Source organism: Mauremys mutica, chromosome 1 (genome assembly GCF_020497125.1).
Source record: "Mauremys mutica isolate MM-2020 ecotype Southern chromosome 1, ASM2049712v1, whole genome shotgun sequence".
In the NCBI taxonomy this organism is placed as follows: Eukaryota; Metazoa; Chordata; order Testudines; family Geoemydidae; genus Mauremys; species Mauremys mutica.
This window is the reverse complement of record NC_059072.1, coordinates 7447368-7465319: the sequence shown is the minus strand read 5'-3', so window position 1 is coordinate 7465319 and position 17952 is coordinate 7447368. Positions and strand designations below refer to the sequence as shown.

Sequence of the window (17952 nt, the reverse complement as noted above, 5' to 3'; positions counted from 1 at the left end):
TGGTCCGGAGAGCCAGCTTTGCTTCACGTGGGTTGATTCTGTTTGATTATCACTCGGTGACATGGGGCAGTGAGGGATGGGAGATTCCCCACGGACCAAGGCAACAAAATAATATCGCAGAGCCTGAGATGTGCCACACACGACTTACTGAACCCAGGCTGTGGGTTACACAGAGACCCCCTGCCAGAGAGACCACGGCCATCGGCAAACTGCTGGGCTGGAATTTAAACCCCCCTGTCACAAATCCACTGAGGAGGTGCTGCCGCAGACCCAGCAAACACTCATTGCTTCTGTGCCTGGCAGGGGCCTACTGAGCACCAGGCCCATGAGGCCCAGACCAGGGGCACAGGAAATTTGGGAACGGGGGTGGGAATGTTTTGGACAGGCTGGCGGGAGGAGAGGCAGCAAGGGGAGTCTTGGCAGCGTTCCTGCCCTGCACAGCATAGGAGCTTTCAGACCATCTGGAGGGGCCGGGGGCGAGGAGGTGAAAGGCGATGGGGGAATGGAGAGGCCGGGGGAAGAAAGCAGCGCTGCCGAGCCGAGCAAGCTCTGCCAGAGGAAAGGCGGCGTTGTAGCGGGAGCATTATGCTGCCTTGGTTCCTGCAGAGGGTTAAGAACATAAGGGCAGGCACCTGTCTGGTCACGCCTCAGCACACGTCTGATCCAAACCTGGCCCTGGCTGGGAAGCATCTTCGCCCAGTCGGTCTGGGTGTGGGGCAGACTCGTTATTGCTTTGGAGCCTGGTCTGATGGGGACGTTGGGTGTAAGCTCCAGAACCGGCCGTTGAAGAGGCACCTGACAGACAGGGCAGGTCACGTGTTTCCCCTGGGAGCATTTGCCACAAATCCCGGTGGGAGAGCTGAGCCTACATCCCAGCCTGTTGGCAGAGACACAAACTCCACCGATAGGGGTGGGGATGGGGGAGGTGTCCCACCTTGTCTCAAGACAATTCAGGCTATAGTGAAACCCTGCAAGCTCAATTCTGCAACATGACGAGCACCCCCGATCCCCAGAAAACCGAGCCCCTGGGAGGCTCAGCATCCTAGAGGGCTGGGAGGCAGGAAGGGCGGCCTAGTGGGTAGGTCACTAGACTGGGGCTTGGGTTTGATTCCTGCCTCAGCCACTCTGTGACCTTGGGCAAGTCACATGGGCCCTGTGCCTCAAAGGTACCCAGGCACCTGGCTCCCACTGACACTGAGGGAGGAGCTGTAAATGCCTTTGAGGAGCCTTAATCTCATTGTGCTTCAGCTCCCCAGCTAAAATGGAGAGAACATTCAGGGGGGGTTTGCAAGGACCAAATCCATTCATGCATTTTTCTTTTAATGGAGATATTCCTATCTCATAGAGCTAGAAGGGACCCTGCAAGGTCATTGAGTCCAGCCCCCTGCCTTTGCTAGCAGGACCAAGTGCTGATTTTGCCCCAGAACCCTAAGTGGCCCCCTCAAGGATTGAACTCACAACCCTAGACTTAACAGGCCAATGCTCAAACCACCAAACTATCCCTCCCCCCTGAAAGGAAGGAGACTCGACCCCTGAATCTCACTGCTAGTCGTATTAAGGCATTGAGAGCTCGGGTGGGAGAGGAGGTGTCAAATGCAAACAAGAATAACTGACACCTTAGGATTCAGGTCGCTGTGTAGAAACAGCCTCAACCAGCAAGTCCCCTTGCAGGCTTCGGGTGGTCACTGGATCTTAAAATCTGCCCTTGTCTAGAAGTGCAAGACAAAGATGGAGGAACCTTTCTGAGGGAGGGGCGGTTGCTCGTGGAAGCATGATGGGGGATGGTGTTGGGGGGGGGGGAACCGAGGGAAGAGACTTTGAGACGCTGAGGGCTACCGAGGGGAAGGTTCCATTCTGCACTGGGTGCCCCCCCCGCTGTACGTGTCATGTGCTTTTCCAAAGCCCGCTGCACGCACCAGCAACATTCCCATCAACGTCACCCGGCTTTGATTGGGCCCTGGCTTGTCTCTGTCAGTACACACCCGCCACCTCGCTGTGTTCCAGCAGGGAATCATACTCCTCTGCAGCACGGCGAGTTGCTCGGTTCAGTGCAACAGGCCAAGCCCTCGTGCTTCCTGTGTCTCTAAGAGCAAAGTACGCTGACGCTCCAATCACATTCTCCCTGTCTTCCAGCAGCCACCCGGTCCTGCATTGGCTAGCACTGCGGTGTCCCTTCAGGGCAGAAATTCGCCCTTGACTTATTTAAGGGGCTGCTCCTATTCACTACAGCAGAGACCTGAGGAAGAGCTGCGTGTAGCTCGAATGCGTCTCTCTCTCACCCACAGAAGTTGGTTCAATAGAAGATAATGTTTTCACCTCTCTTAGCCAGAAGGCCGAGAAGCACCCCCCACACACCTTGACTCTTTACAATACAGAAGGAACGTGCAAACCACACTTCCCTGGTCATGAGTCTCCTCCCTCGGTTCCCCCACACACACACCATCCCCCATCATGCTCCCACGAGCAACCACCCCTCCCTCAGAAAGGTTCCTCCATCTTTGTCTTGCACTGCTAGACAAGGGCAGATTTTAGGATCCAATGACCCCCCGAAGCCTGCAAGGGGACTTGCTGGTTGAAGCTGCTTCTACACAGCGACCTGACTTCTAAGGTGTCAATTATTCTTGTTTGCATTTGACACCTCCTCTCCCACCCGAGCTCTCAATGCCTTCATACGACTAGCAATGAGATTCAGGGGTCGAGTCTCCTTCCTGTGCAAGCCCCACGACTGGAAAAATAACAGGGCTGTGCTACAAACAGTTAATTCCTCAGTCCTGCAAGGTTTTTACAGGCACAAAATCCGGGCAACACCTTGTTTTCATTGGACCAACCTGACGTAGTTAGAGTGAAGCTGCTGTGATCAAATGCCTGCACTGCAAGCCAATGCTAACACACTCTGCTAGCAGCAGCCAGCAACACAATCGGGAGGATTCTCGAGAGGCACTAACTGTAACAGAGAGATAGAGCTGAGCCACATCTGGAGCTGGACTTTCCCAAAGCACAAACAGTGTTTGGATTGGAGGGGTTTTCTTCAGGCCTCTCCCTGTAAAGGCGGCTCTGCAAGGCAGTGTGGGATGGAGCAGGGTGTGGGGCACGGAAGTGGGGAGGAGGAGTGGAAAGCGGAGCCGCATTTGCAGATTCATCTCTTCCTTCCCTGGCAGGGGTTGAAAGGGATGTAGAGAGCAAGAGCTGGTTCTGGGGGGTTGATTTTATTTGCACTGGAGGGGCGCTTTGATTGCACATTCCTAATCACGAACAAAAGCAAAGGAAGTTAAAGGATCAAACCCTGCATGAAAACAAAGCTACGGGTCAAGTACCAGGGGGTAGCCGTGTTAGTCTGTATCCACAAAAACAACAAAGAGTCCGGTGGCACATCAAAGACTAAGAGATTTATTTAGGCATAAGCTTTCATGGGTAAAAAACCCACTTCTTTAGATCTGAAGAAGTGAGGTGTTTTATCCACGAAAACTTATGCCCAATTAAATCCATTGGTCTTTAAGGTGCCACCGGACTCCTTGTTGTTTTTAAAGCAATGGGTGTAACCTACACAGACCCAGCCGAGAAGACTTGGAAAAGACTTAATAGTGGACATTTAGCTTGCATCTTTCGCCCCAAAGCTCTTTACAAATCAGGAGTCACTTCACCCATTGTTGAAATGGCAGAAGATTTGGGCAGTGGTCCCGGCCCTGCCACTAGGCTGCTGGGTGATTTTGGGCAAGTCCCTTCAGCCCTCTGTGCCTCAGTTCTCCCATCTGTAAAATGGGGATAATGCTAAAGCACTTTGAGATCTACAGCTGAAAAGCCCTATATAAAGAGCTAGGTACTATTATTGCAGGCTGCCATCACATGCAGCCAGCCAGGCCGGGTATCAGGCAATGAGCGAGAGCTCCCAAGGTCAGGGTGACCAGCTCAGACACCTGTCGGGCAGTCTCTACCTTGTTCTTTATGCCTGGTGCTGTCGTTGCTTGGGCAGCTGACAAGGGCGCTCTCGCTAGCGGATAGTTAGCGAAGGGACTGGACTGTGACGGACGATGGAGTTCTGAGTCCACCTCACTTCCCCTTGTTTTGGGGCCATCTTGAGCTGGGGGAATAAAAAGACATCTTCTGCAGCTTCTTGTTTACCTGGGATTGGTTCAATTAGTTTGCTCTGCTGCCACTTGCTAACTGGAGGTAGATTCATAGATTCCAAGGCCTGAAGGAACCATTGTTATGATCATCTCTAGTCTGACCTCTGCATAACCCAGGCCAGAGAATCTCGCCTAGCGATTCCTGAGTACAAGCCCCTTCCTCTTCAGGTCAATGCTATTTCAAACAGCTAGGTCATCAATGGTTATCACCCTGAGCCCATCTCCAAGAGTGCCTGACTCAGCACCATTACAAGCAGGTCAACAACTACACATTGTCTCCTAGTTTACTGGTTCTCAAAGCACTTCCAGGCAGTCCAGGGAGCTGCATGCACGGCTGGAACAAGCAGCAGTCCCGCCTTCCCCTCAGAAGCGTGTTTTGTGCATGCCTGGGTATCCCTGCCAGATCTCCTCTGGAGCCCTGTGCCCAGCTGGGTTTCTGCAAAGGAGCTTGGGTCTATTGATAAGTCTTTATTGGCTCCTTTTTTGGCGTACACTCAACCATGATCAAATGGGATGAGAGAGGCCGAGGACAAGTTCCCAGAAGGCCAGGGAGAGGAAATGAACAGCGCAGATAAAACAGAAGCGAGACATAACCAAGCAGTGGCACCCACACTGGAGGTGACCCGCAAAGGGGAAAATAAAGATGATATGAAAGGGATTTGTTTGTTTCGGCTTGATTTTTTTATATCAGAAATTCCGGTCCTGTCAGAGCTGGAAGACCCTGTGGTGACCGGAAAACTAGTGAAATGGGACAACAGAGTGAAAACTGAGTTGCTGAGATGCGGAGGGATTTTGAGCCAGACAGATGAAAACAGTCTGGTTTTCGTTTAGTGTTCTGGACACCTGTCGAACTCCAATGACTAATTCACATTTTGGATACAGGAAGCTTTTCTTAAAGATTCAACGCCCTCATCCCTCCAGTGAAGGCAAAAGAGCCCACAATACACATCTCTAAGACCTTCCGAAGTTTCTCCAGCATAACCTGGCAAACTTGATATTTCCAATGTAAAAATCCAAGCAGAATTATATATACCAGAAAACCCCTTCAGGCTCTCTCTATATACCATGCAGCAGAAAAACATAAGAGGGGGCATGAACCCAAAGCTTAAAAAAATCATTTGCAGGTCACCTTTAAATTGAAAATATTTTCATCTCATCCCCTAATGCTATTTCCCCCTATGTAGCATAGCACTGCAGTTGCAACAGGGAAAGTGTAAGATTAAGGTTGATGGCCCGGGGGGCGGGGGGGAAGCTATATGATTTTAAGTGGCAGTCCACCATGTGACGGCGTTTGAGAACCACTGATCTAGGTTTAGGCCATGTTAGACACCCTTAGAGGGTTCCATGAGCCCAGTACCATTAAGAGGACGGGTTTTAGTCTCATCTCAATGTGCTAAGACTTACCACACACGCATCAAGGAGACCGGAGCCCCAGTACCCACTGAAGTGCCTTCAGGTCAATGAAATCTCACATGTTAAGGGAGACTAAGATTTTTGCTCTGCTTCTAATCTGACCTCGCCCAGAAGGACTCAATATCAAAAGGACGCTGTGACAGTTTTTCAAGGACAGAGGAATTCAGCATTGACAATATGCAGCTATATGGCAGGGGACCAGACCCCGTGGCTGTGCCATTGCAAGCATCTAAAGGAGCAGCTGAAACAAGAGGCAACCTCAGAGTGAAAAAATCTGAAAACCCTATTCAGAGCTCATTGGTGCATCCGTGTCTCTGCATAGGCGCCAACTCCGTGGGTGCTCCGGGGCTGGAGCACCCACGGGAAAAAAATAGTGGGTGTTCATCACCCACTGGCAGCCAGCTCCTCCTCCTTTCCCCCCAGCAGCTCCTGCCCCCACTGATCAACTCCTCCCTCTGCCCCCTGCACCTCCTGCCCGCTGGTGATCAGCTGTTTGGCGGCGTGCAGGAGGCATTGCGGGGGGAGCAGAGGTGGAGAAGGGGGAAACAGGTTGGGAAGAGGCAGGGTGGGGGTGGCGGCTTGGGGGAAGGGTTGGAGTGGGGGCAAGAGTCGAGCCCAAATATTGCCCAGCACCGCTGCTGCACTGGTCACCTGCCAGAATCGATGGGCTGCAAGTACTTTTACATCAAATTGAGATGGCTGCGGCTGCCACCAGACTGGTTGCTTAGATCAAGATGGAGCACTGCATGCTGGGATTGGTTGTTCTCTCAGTAGGCCACACCTCCAAAATCATGCGGGCTGATCCATTGAAGTCACTGGAAAGACACCCGGGGATTTTGATGGCTTTGGATGAGGCCTGCAGAGGTTGCGTTGCATTGCATGACTGGGGGGAGGGGGGGCGGTGACAGCCTCTGGCCTAAAAGTGAAATTTGTGTCTAATTAGGGCACCCACATAAGTATCCCCTTCTACCCTTGTGATTAGCCATTACCCCGTCAGGAACACAAGGCATTGTAGAATAGACGCAAATGGGGGTAGCGGTCTGGCAGGATCTCTAGTGTAAAAAGATTACTCGTAGGGCTGTCCATTAACCACGATTAACTCAAAAAAATTAATCGCAATTAAAAAAATTAATCATGATTAATCGCACTGTTAAACAAAAGAATACCAATTGAAATTTATTAAATATTTTGGATGTTTTTCTACATTTTCAAATATATTGATTTCTATTACAACACAGAATACAAAGTGTACAGTGCTCACTTTATATTTATTTTTTTATTACAAATATTTGCACTATAAAAAAGAAATTATATTTTTAATTCACCTCATACAAGTACTGTAGTGCAATCTCTATCATGAAAGTGTAATTTACAAATGTAGAATTTTTTTTTGTTACATAACTGCTTTCAAAAACAAAACAATGTAAAACTTTAGAGCCTAACAAGTCCACTCAGTCCTACTTCTTGTTCAGCCAATTGCTAAGACAAACACGTTTGTTTACATTTACGGGAGATAAGGCTTCCCTCTTCTTATTTACAGTGTCACCAGAAAGTGAGAACAGGCATTTGCATGGCACTTTTGTAGCCCGCATTGCAAGGTATTTATGTGCCAGATATGCTAAACATTTGTATGCCTCTTCATGCTTCGGCGACCATTCCAGAGGACATGCTTCCATGCTGATGACACTTGTTAAAAAAATAATGCATTAATTAAATTTGTGACTGAACTCCTTGGGGGAGAATTGTATATCTCCTGCTCTGTTTTACCTGCAATCTGCCATATATTTCATGTTATAGCAGTCTCGGATGATGACCCAGCACATGTTTGTTTTAAGAACAATTTCACAGCACATTTGACAAAACGCAAAGAAGGTACCAATGTGGGATTTCTAAAAATAGCTATAGCACTCGACCTAAGGTTTAAGAATCTGAAGTACCGTCCAAAATCTGAGCGGGACGAGGTGTGGAGCATGCTTTCAAAAGTCTTAAAAGAGCAACACTCCGATGCAGAAACTACAAAACCCGAACAACCAAAAAAGAAAATCAACCTGCTGCTGGTGGCATTTGACTCAGATGATGAAAATGAACATGGGTCGGCCTGCTCTGCTTTGGATTGTTATCGAGCAGAACCCGTCATCAGCATGGACTGGAATGGTGGTTGAAGCACGAAGGGACACATGAATCTTTAGCGTATCTGGCACATAAATATCTTGCAATGCCAGCTCTAACAGTGCCATGCGAACACCTGTTCTCACTTTCAGGTGATATTGTAAATAAGAAGAGGGCAGCATTATATCCTGCAAACTGTAACCAAATTTGTTTGTCTGAGCGATTGGCTGAAGTAGGACTGAGTGGACTTGTAGGCTCTAAAGTTTGACGTTTTCTTTTTTAATGCAGTTATTTTTTGTATATAATTCTACATTTATAAGTTCAACTTCCATGATAAAGAGATTGCACTACAATACCTGTATGAGATAAAAATACAATTTCTTTTGTTTTTACAGTGCAAATATTTGTAATCAAAAATAAATATTAGGTGAGCACTGTACACTTTGTATTCCGTGTTGTAATTGAAATCAATATATTTGAAAGGTATCCGACAAAGTGGGTATTCACCCACGAAAGCTCATGCTCCAAAACGTCTGTTAGCCTATAAGGTGCCACAAGACTTTTACAGATCCAGACTAACACGGCTACCCTTCTGATATTTGAAAAGGTAGAAAGCATCCAAAAATATTTAAATAAATAGTATTCTATTACTGTTTAACAGCGCGATTAAAAAAAATTGTGATTAATTGCAATTAATTTTTTTAATTAATCGCTTGACAGCCCTAATTACTAACTAAAAGCCTGGATCTACACAAGATCTAAATTATTGTCTTTGTCAAAACTCTCAGTCACACGATGGGATGGGGGTGGGGATGTGCTGCCTCAGAAATGGTATTTACATCAATTAACTTAAATTAAAGGGATTTCTTATGGGGGGGGAGGGAGGGAGAGAGAGAGAAAGAAAGAGACAAGATAGACCCCACAAGATGAAGTAACGAGATTGTCCTGCAATGTCACCTTCTTTCGGTCAGTTGTACGAGAGGTATTTCATTAATGGCAGAGGAATATTTAACTTGGCAATCTTTGCCAGCCCTTGCTGGCCGGTGGCTTTCCGCAGGCTAACTCTGCAGAGCTGCGACAAGCTCAGGGGCGTTTCTGAAACGAAAAAAAAAAAAAAGATCATCAGCATCACTGTGCCAGCTTGGCAGAAGGCTCTTAATTCTGCCAAGCGCAGAACTCTTCGCAGACCGATGGAGGCATAGGCGCCGATTCTGTGGGTTCTCTGGGTCTGAGCATCCATGGAAAAGAAAATAGCAGGTGCTCAGCACCCACCAGCCACAGCTGTTCGGTAGTGCTGCCGATCAGCTGATAGGGGCAGCTCAGGGTGGAGTTTGGGGGAGAGTGGAGACCAGTGAGCAGTGGGTGGGAGGGAGCCTGGGGGGAAGGGGATGGGAAGAGGTGGAGTGAGGGTGGAGCCTTGGGTGAGGGGGCGGAGTGAGGGCGGGGCCTGGGAGAAGGGGCGGAGTGAGGGCGGGGCCTCAGGGCACAGCACCCGCAGGGAAAAGTAAAAGTCGTCGCCTACGGATGGAGGCCAAACTCAGTCCAGGGGTCAGCCGGCACAGCTCCCATCAAAGTCACGAGGCTGTTTCCGCTTACGCCGGGCCGCGACAGGATCCGCAAAGTTCACAGGAGTCCAGGCGGGCATTGCATGGCAAGGAAAAGCGGTGGTAACGGCTCAATTTCAAATCTCACTCACCACCACGCCCGCACTCCCAGCCAGCAGTTCCTGCTCACCGCACCCGCAAACCATGCAACGTCATTCCCTACTGCACCCTTCCAGGATCATTCAGCGTGCAGGTACTGGACCAGTGGCTCTTCTCTTTGTTGACTGCATGACAGTAGCGCATGGGGCTGGCTCTCAGAGGCACAGTTCCGCTGGGAGAAGTGGGAGGAACCTTTACCCTGTTCTTTGAGACTGGATTCCAGGGAAAGAACCTTGAGGTGCTCTCTCCCTAGCAGGCCATGCCACTTCTTTGTAATCTTGTGGGAAGGTTAGGGATGGGCGAAATGCCGATTCCCTCTTGCTTAGGGTCACAAGCGAGAGACAGAATAATATTAATGAGAGAAAGGCTAATCTGTTCCCTTTAAAGGTGGGCATGGGAGAGCTGCACTTGGAGAGAGAATTCAAACAAAGAATCAGATGTTGGATTTTAAATAAATCACAATGTTTCCATTTAGGTCTCTTCTGCTTTTTTATGTTCGAGGAGGTGCCTCCCAGGCCCGTCTAGGTGCGTTTCAGATTGAAACAAACACACATGCTTCCTCGTCTTCCGCCCTTCGTGGTGCACACTCTTACACTCTTTAACCTATTCTCCTGGGAAGCTCCATGTGGGACAGCCCCGGGTTCCCATGCAGAGACTCAGTGTTTGGGATGGGTCACCCGACTCCTGGTCCAGAGGGGTCACGGGATCGACACGTGACGGCCACAGCAATGAAGAGGTGTGAGCTGCCCCGCTCAGTGTGAGCTGCGCACCAAAGGAACCATTAGGTTCACGGGCCAGAGGAAGAGCTAAGCAAAGCTCAAAAGCTTCTCCCTTCCACCAACAGAAGTTGGTCCAATAAAAGAGATCACCTCGCCCACCTTGTCTCCCAACTAGGGGAAAGACTGTTACACAGGAGAGCAAAAAAAATAACATGAGAACGGCCATACTGGGTCAGAGCAAAGGTCCATCTAGTTCAGTATCCTGTCCTCTGACAGTGGCCAGTGCCAGGTGCCCCAGAGGGAATGACCAGAACAGGTGATCATCAAGTGATCCATTCCCTGTCACTCATTCCCAGCTTCTGACACGCAGAGGCAAGGGGCACCATCCCTGCCCATCCTGGCTAATAGCCATTGATGGACCTATCCTCCATGAACTTATCTAGTTCTTTTTTTAACCCTGTTATAGTCTTGGCCTTCACACCATCCTCTGGCAAAGAGTTCCACAGGTTGACTGTGCGCTGTGTGAAGAAATACTGCCTTTTGCTTGTTTTAAGCCTCCTGCCTATTCATTTCATTTGATGACGCCTAATTCTTGTGTTATGAGAAGGAGTAAATAACCCTTCCTTATTTACTTTCTCCACACCAGTCATGATTTTATAGACCTCAGTCATATCTCCCCTTAGTCGTCTCTTTTCCAAGCTGAAAAGTCCCAGTCTTATTAATCTCTCCTCATATGGAAACTGTTCCATAACCCCAATCATTTTTGTTGCCCTTTTCTGAACCTTTTCCAGTTCCAGGAGGAACAGGCAGATTATGAGATGGGGAGAAAATGGCAGGCACCAGATGCACAGATTTTCAGACCGGAAAGGACCATGATGATGACCCAGCCTGCTGAAGAGGAACTGAGTTCTAGCACGGCTGTGGGAGATGGGACGAAGCCCCACTTACTTTCATAGTACTCCAAGCACTTAGCAGTCTGGCTGCTCCTACACGTGTAGTCGGACGGTTTCTTCCCTCGGTTGTCCCGGGCATAAATGTTTCCTCCAAATTCAACCAGCATCTCTACCAGATCCGCATTTTTCACCTTGGCTGCGTGGTGAAGGGCTGTCTCGTGAAGTTTAGCTGCATTCACATTTGCCCCTGGGAGCATAAACAAAATGAGTTTAGGAGGGCCCTGATATAGCCCCCTTTACGCTGGTTAAGTCGTCTCTTACCTAAGAAAATTACCACTCAGTTGCTGGGAAGCCTTTAAATGAAGTTCCACCAATCAGCTGAAAGACCGAGGGACTGTCTACACTGTAGCCACTGTAGCGCCGAAGCTACATTGGCAGCATAACCCTGCAGTGTAGACGCACCCCTATGACGACAGAAGGGATTTTTCCATCGCTATAGGAATTCCATCTCCCCAAGTGATGGTAGGTCTGTCAACCTCGCTGGGTCTATGCTGGGGGTTAGGTCAGATAGCTAAGGGACTCAGGGACATGGATTTTTCACACCCTTGGGCACTGTAGCTATTTTGACCTATGTTTTAAGCATAGAATGGGCTTGAGCCAGTAGTCAGAGCTAGCACCTCATGTATTTTTGCAGGTCTATGTTTTCCTTACGGAGAGATTTTTAGCTGATATAGCTATGAAAATAAGCTTCTGAATGTAACCTATGCAGTGCTGCTTTACTGAATCTACACAGTCTGAAACAAGCTAGGAACTGCCCAGTTCTTCTCAATGGGTTGTTCACTCTGAAACTTACTGATGTCAACGTTGTTAGCTATTTAACAGCTGCTCATTTTAACAGAAACATCTCGTTATGCTGGGATTTTGAGATCAAGATGCCCTTCAGCATCCATCAAGCATTTACCAAATCTTGACCGTTCTCATTTCTGCTAAGAAAGTGTGACTAGATAAACTCAAACCAGAGGGTGTCCTCACTCCCCCACCTCTTCCTATTACCCTTTCCATTGAGCGGATAGGTGGATACTGCGGGTCACATGACTTCCTGACAAGGATGGACCCAAGACACAAAGTCCGAATCCATATCCCAATATCAACAAAGTTCGGAGGTGTTTGGCTCTGGTGATTTGGTTCAGAACTAGCTCTGGGTTCCTATGGCCGGGGAACCTGGATGTGAAACTTGGAGCATACAATGTTATTTGAATATCCCCTGGCTGAATCCATCTCTGGTGTAACTACAGTCAAATCACACCAGGGACCTAATGTCAAACCCCAATGTCTCTCTTTCCAGCTCTCCTCTATCTCCAACCTTACCACAAAAAAAAAAATCTGCCAATATTGATCCAACATCATTATTAAGAGTGCGTTGAAACATTATTCTAGGAGGCTGTAATGGTTTGGTTATTAACAAAATAGGAATAGCTAACTGCCACTGAACTAAACAGCAGAGCTTAGGACACGGATATTAATTTGCCTACGCTGCAAGCCTTCCGAAAATGGCTAACTAGGTGCATTGCTTTGCTCAGAAGAAAAGCCCTTGTGTATATATTTATTCTTTTCTGGCAGACACTCTGAGGACAGAAATATCCATAATCATGTCCATTTCAATGGCTCCATGAATTAATAAACTTCTAAAAACTTCTCTTCTGAGCCCAAGAACAGATGCAAGAGGTGAGCATTGCACAAACACCGCCACTATGTACGGCATACACTGAAACCAACACCTCTGGGTGCCGTACCGGCATTGAGCAGTAACTTCACACAATCCAGATGCTCCCGGGCACAGGCTACGTGCAGAGGGGTTCCAAAGTGGCAATCGTGGGCCTCCAGGTTCGCGCCGACGTCGATCAGGAGCCGCACGCACTCCGGACTCCCTTTGAAAAGAGAACCGAGCAGTGAGAAACAGCCTGGCTTTGAGGGGAACTTCCCCGTGCTTTGTATCAGCTTGGCCTAAGAGCCCGTGTACGCTGCAGAAGCTACCTTGAATCCAGCTAGCACAGTAACAACGGCACTGAAGACACCCCAGTGTAGGCATCAGAGCTGGATTGTGACCCGAGTATGTGCCCAGGGTCTACACCAAGCTTGTACTACCTGGGCTGATGGGCAGTGGAAGCGGAAGTGCTCATGCCAAGGATTTCAAAAATTAGGAGCCTAACATTAGCTATTTAAGCACCTGCCAGGCTTTCAAAAGTGCTAAGCACCTGACAGCTCCCACTGACCTCACAGTGGGAGACAACCCCTGCCTCTAACATCAGACAATCTAACAGGACAGGCAAAGGATGGGTGAAGGAAGTGTTACCACACCCAATGTACAGAGGAGGGAAGTGAGGCACAGAGGAAATAAGAGACTTGGCCAAGGTCACATGGGGAGTCCATGCCAGATCTGGGAAGTGGTCGCTGGTCTTGAGTTCCAGTCCAGCACCTTCACCAGAAGTTCAACCTTCCCTCGACTCAAATCTGATTTTGATGGGAGTGTAAGAAACGGAGAGGCCATGGGGTGGGCCCAACATAGGGACGCCTCCTGGGCTACATTAACAAATAATGGAAGTTGTTGTCCTACCTAGCCAGGATTTTCTATTGTGTCCGTCACATAGTGTCCAACTGCCTTACACCTGCAATTTCTGTATTTGCCCAGTCCTACTGAACTTTTCATTCTGACTTCAGCGGGATCTCTGCTGACACAATGGGCCCTAACACCACACAACTAATCTTAACAAAAAGAGACGACAGGAGATACTTTCCAGCTGTTACAGTCTGAGGAACAACAGAACCTTACGGTTATTCCAGGCCCTTTGCAGCTGCCATGGGCGTGAGTGCACGATGAATATCCCCGTAGGATCTCGAGGGCTCACCATTCATGCAGGCTTCGTGGAGAGGGGACGCCGTGTAGAGCGGAGGATTCACCTTCGCTCCATGGGACAGGAGCACTTTCACACATTCAGTACTGCCTGAAGCACAAGCGTCACAGAGCGGAGTGCTGCCATCTATGTTCCTGGCATCCACCTAGAAGGCAGAAAGATAGTATTGACTCAGGGGCAGCTGTATGCCAGGGCTCTCTTACCTAGGTCTTTAACACACACTCCCGAACCCTGCAGAAGGCAGGAAGCTGCCCGTGGATATTGTCACCAACCTAGCCTGAGTATGGTCCCGGCACTCTAAGGTTAACCAGGTCTTTTCTTCCCAGAACAGAGCTAAGGGAAATATTAAAAGGAACGTAGCAATAAAATACAAAACCTGCCAGAGAATCCACTCCAGTTGCTTTTCCTGCTGCTCCCTCAGCGGCTTAGCGATCGCTTTGCATAGCAGGGCTGAAGCGAACTGACCCTGAAGGACAAGACTCTCCTGTGACTCTATAAGTGTTTCACGTCCCACTGATTCCAGCGAAGGGTTGGCCCATAGCAAGGACAGCGCAGCTAAAGTTTTTCCCCTTCAGGGGACATGTCACTTATTTAACTGGATCTGTAGCAATATCTACTTCCCCATTAGAAGGGTAATCAAGAGCAAAAGGCTGGGGGGAGGGGACACTCGAATGTATACAAACCTGGGCCCCTGCTGCAAGCAAGAGTTTCACACACTGCGTCTGACCTCGCAGGCTCGCCTCATGCAAGGGGGTGATAGAGTCGTAGGTGACCAGGTTTACGCAGGCACCATTCGCTATCAGCTGCTGCAGCTGCAGGATCTCTCCCCTCCTGGCCGCTTCGTGAACAGGCGTCCTATCCGCCCAGAAGCCTGGGGAGAAAGGCGAGAATGTGAATGATAGTCTGGGGGCTGGAGACAACTCACTTTACTGGCAGAGGAACGAGCATGGGCTAGTGGCTTGAATAGGCAACTAAGAGTTTAGGGTTCTAGTCCCTCCTCTGCTAATGACTCAGTGTGCAGCCCTGGGTAAGTCACTTTCACTTGTGTGCTACCGGGACTCCATGTATAAAAGCTGGAATACAGGGGGTTTCGTTGCACGGAGTTTCATTACTATTTGTCAAATATGTTGCAATCCTTGTGTGAATGTGCTCTCTGTCTACACGGTATTACTGTTATTTAAACGGTGGCTGTATGAAACAAAGGCAGCACTGTCTCCGTGTCAGTATATTTTGCTTACAGAGTTAGTGACGAACGCAGAACAGCTCTGGGCTCTTTCAATCTAGATGTGATGCCTTTTAACAGGACGCGTTCTGCCTCCATGCAAACAGGGATGACACCCCCCAAATCCTTGCAAAACAAGCCAGTAGCATTCATTGGAATTTTGTCTTCCGTCAGCTGCTGCTGTGTTTTCATGCAAGTCTTGCTCATTTCTATGCATCGTCACATATGGCCCCTCCACAGATTACTGCAGCTAAGGGCAGAAATAACCTGCATGGAGCTGTGTGCATAAAGGCCACTACCAGGGCACCAAGAAGACTAACAGACAGGCCATTCTATCGGCCCCATGCTGGAATACCCTTCCACACAGCCCCTGAGAAGCAACCACTCCATGGTGCTAGGGGTGGACAGGCAGGTGGAAGAGATTTAAGGTGAGGTAAGTGGCAAGCCTGCCTCGCAGGGGGTTCTAATCAGCGTGTATCAGGCTGCTCCAACCTTTTCAGGGACATGGGCCGCAAATGCAGTTGCACGGCACCTCTGCAGGCCACAAAACGGCACCCACCGCACAGCCTGACCTTGCACAGCCCATACACGTGAGGCTGTGCCGCACAGATGTTGTCTGGTCTGCATGTTGCCCATGGAGATGCCCACGTCACGGAAAAGGCTGGAGCCCCCTATAAAAATGTCCAGCTGTAGCTGCTACTGGATTGAAGCGCCTCTGCTAAATGCAAAGCTGCAGAGTCATGAACATTGCAGCAAAAAGCAGCAATATGATGCATTTGCACCTTGTGTGCATTCTTGCCCCAATCCTTGGTTCTTCTTTTCTGTTATTAAGGGTTGGTGTTTTCACGGCATACTTATACGCTGTAGTCTTCTGGGACCTCCGTTTCCTCACCCCCACTTGGAGCAAAGATATTTTGTGTTTAATGGCATTAATCCCGATTTGCATCACTGTAAGTGAGAGGGGAATCTGGCCCAGGAGAGGGCAGGCTGTTTGCTAATGAGCAGCCCTCCCCTGTTAGCAGCAGGACCGGAGGTGAGAAAGAGGGGAGCTGGGCCATTCGGGAGGCAAAGAAGAAAAGCAAGCGGCCTGTGTTTAAAGGCGATTCTTCTTGTGGCACAGATCAGACCGTTCAGCTCCTGGGAAACGAATCCTGCACACTGTAGCCTTACGTGCACTATACTACACGGCAGCACTGACACTCCGAATGGTGCAGTGCAAGCTGCTCTAAGCACCTGGCTCCGGCAGCACCCGACCCGCTGCCTACACACCCGAGTCCCTGCAGATTGCTGCACCTATCCTACGACCCCCACCCCCCGCATCCCGGAGCAGGTGCATACCATCTGCAGTGTGGCACATGCAGCAGCATCCGGGCGGACGATGTCCTTTATTCTGCTCCCAATAGCCCTGCCCCGCAGGAGGTCGTGTCATGGGGGCAGGAGCTCTCTCCCCTACCCCCACATGTCTACCTGGGGCTCTACACATTCCTCCCTAGGCACCCCGGCCCTCTCTAGGGAGCAGGGCCCCTGGCCCCCAATGGCTCCTCTCCCTCCTTCCCCAGGGAGCAGGGCCTCCCCAAACCACTCCCCCCTTCCTCCCCAGAAGCAGGCCCCCCACTCCTGGATAGCAGGGACCACCCCTGCTGGAAACAGGCGCCCCCCCATAGCTCCCCCCATTCTCCTGGGGAACAAGCCCCCTGCCCCAAATCACCCCTTTCCCCTCCACTGGGAGCAGAGCCCTCCCTCCCCCCCAAAAAATCCCCCCCCCCCCGGCAGCAGGACTCACTCACCGATCTCCCCCAGCCTGGAGCCGCTGACCAGCCACCCTTCCATGGCCCGCGGCTGGCCCTGCCCCGAACTACAAGTCCCAGCAGCCCCTGCTCACTGAGGGGCGGGGGCTGATCTCCCCCCCGCTCGCGGACCCGGACCCCGACCACCGCGCGTGCGGCTCCTGCGTTGGGGGGGCTTCGCTGACCCCTCTGCCCAGCCTGCCTGCGTCAGAGCCGAGGAAGGGGGCCAAAGGGCCGCCGCAAAGGCCTCTGGGACTTGTAGTTTTATGTTGCTGCCCACCGCAGCCGGCTTGCGGCCAGGCGCTTTGCACGGGATGCGGTGTTGTTATGGCTGAGGCCAGCTGGCCACACCGGCCCCGGGCCGAGCTGCCAGCCTCCCTGCGGCTGCTTTCGGAGTAATGCACCATGCAGTGGCGGCAGGGCATAGATCCCTGCTGGGAACCAGTCCAAAACCCTCACCGAGCCCTGCCTGCAGCACAGAGCCGGAAGCCAGGACTCCTGGGTTCTTTGTAATTATTGTCCTGATCAGTATTAGGGTGACAGCTGGAAGCCCCAGCTGCAGTCAGGGTCCCAGCATGGAAGGTGCTGCGGGCCCAGAGTTAGAGACAGCCCCAGGCCCCAATTTCCACTGAAACCAATGGGAGTTACGTGCCTAAATACCTTTGAAGATCTCCCTGTTTGATATTCAGTTTGCACTGGCATGAATGTCTACACTACGTGGCTGGCAGTGGCAAATCAGGCCCATGGTTGGTTGGTGTCTCTATGGGGATATGGCTAAGGCAGTCTGGGTGCCCTGTTTGAGGCGTGCAACCTGGACTCTGCCTTTCCTGGGTAGCTAATGTTTGGACTCGGAGGATAGTCTTGTAATCGCTAACTTTCTCACTAGGTCATATGCACTCAAATCACTGCCACCTTAACAAACTTCCTTTTCAGATGTAACAGCCACTTGGACTTAGCGGGTACTAATCCCTGCCATGTGACAATGTTCTTAATTAACCTTTTCTCATTCAGATCCGGGACTGGGTCTGAGCTCGGGAAAGAAAGAGTCTAGTACCAGCTTTTTTTGTGTC

General features: G+C 50.2%; 1 protein-coding gene across 5 annotated transcripts; it reads right to left on the bottom strand.

Moving 5' to 3' along the window:
• Positions 1–3493: 3493 nt before the first annotated feature.
• Positions 3494–17000, bottom strand: ASB13 (ankyrin repeat and SOCS box containing 13). 5 transcript variants are annotated; one of them, XM_045002456.1, is made up of 7 exons: positions 16883–17000; positions 14557–14744; positions 13868–14018; positions 12755–12889; positions 11017–11208; positions 8604–8741; positions 3494–4078 (listed from the first exon to the last, which is right to left on the bottom strand). In XM_045002456.1, the coding sequence occupies exons 1-6, from the start codon at positions 16923–16925 to the stop codon at positions 8614–8616; spliced, it is 837 nt and encodes a 278-aa protein (XP_044858391.1). In that variant the 5' UTR covers positions 16926–17000; the 3' UTR covers positions 3494–4078; positions 8604–8613. The 5 variants fall into 5 exon arrangements, with proteins under 5 accessions (XP_044858391.1, XP_044858390.1, XP_044858392.1 ...); XM_045002455.1 differs by lacking the exon at positions 3494–4078 and adding an exon at positions 6018–6453; XM_045002457.1 differs by lacking the exon at positions 3494–4078 and adding an exon at positions 6018–6352.
• Between the last annotated feature and the right edge of the window lie 952 nt (positions 17001–17952).

Coding starts and splice junctions, on each gene's coding strand:
- ASB13 (XM_045002454.1), bottom strand. CDS start 16,925: ATGGAAGGGTGGCTGGTCAGCGGCTCCAGGCTGGGGGAGATCG. Junction 14,745..16,882: donor CTCCAGGCTGGGGGAGATCG/GTGAGTGAGTCC, acceptor CTTTCTCCCCAG/GCTTCTGGGCGGATAGGACG. Junction 14,019..14,556: donor TGCTTGCAGCAGGGGCCCAG/GTTTGTATACAT, acceptor TCTGCCTTCTAG/GTGGATGCCAGGAACATAGA.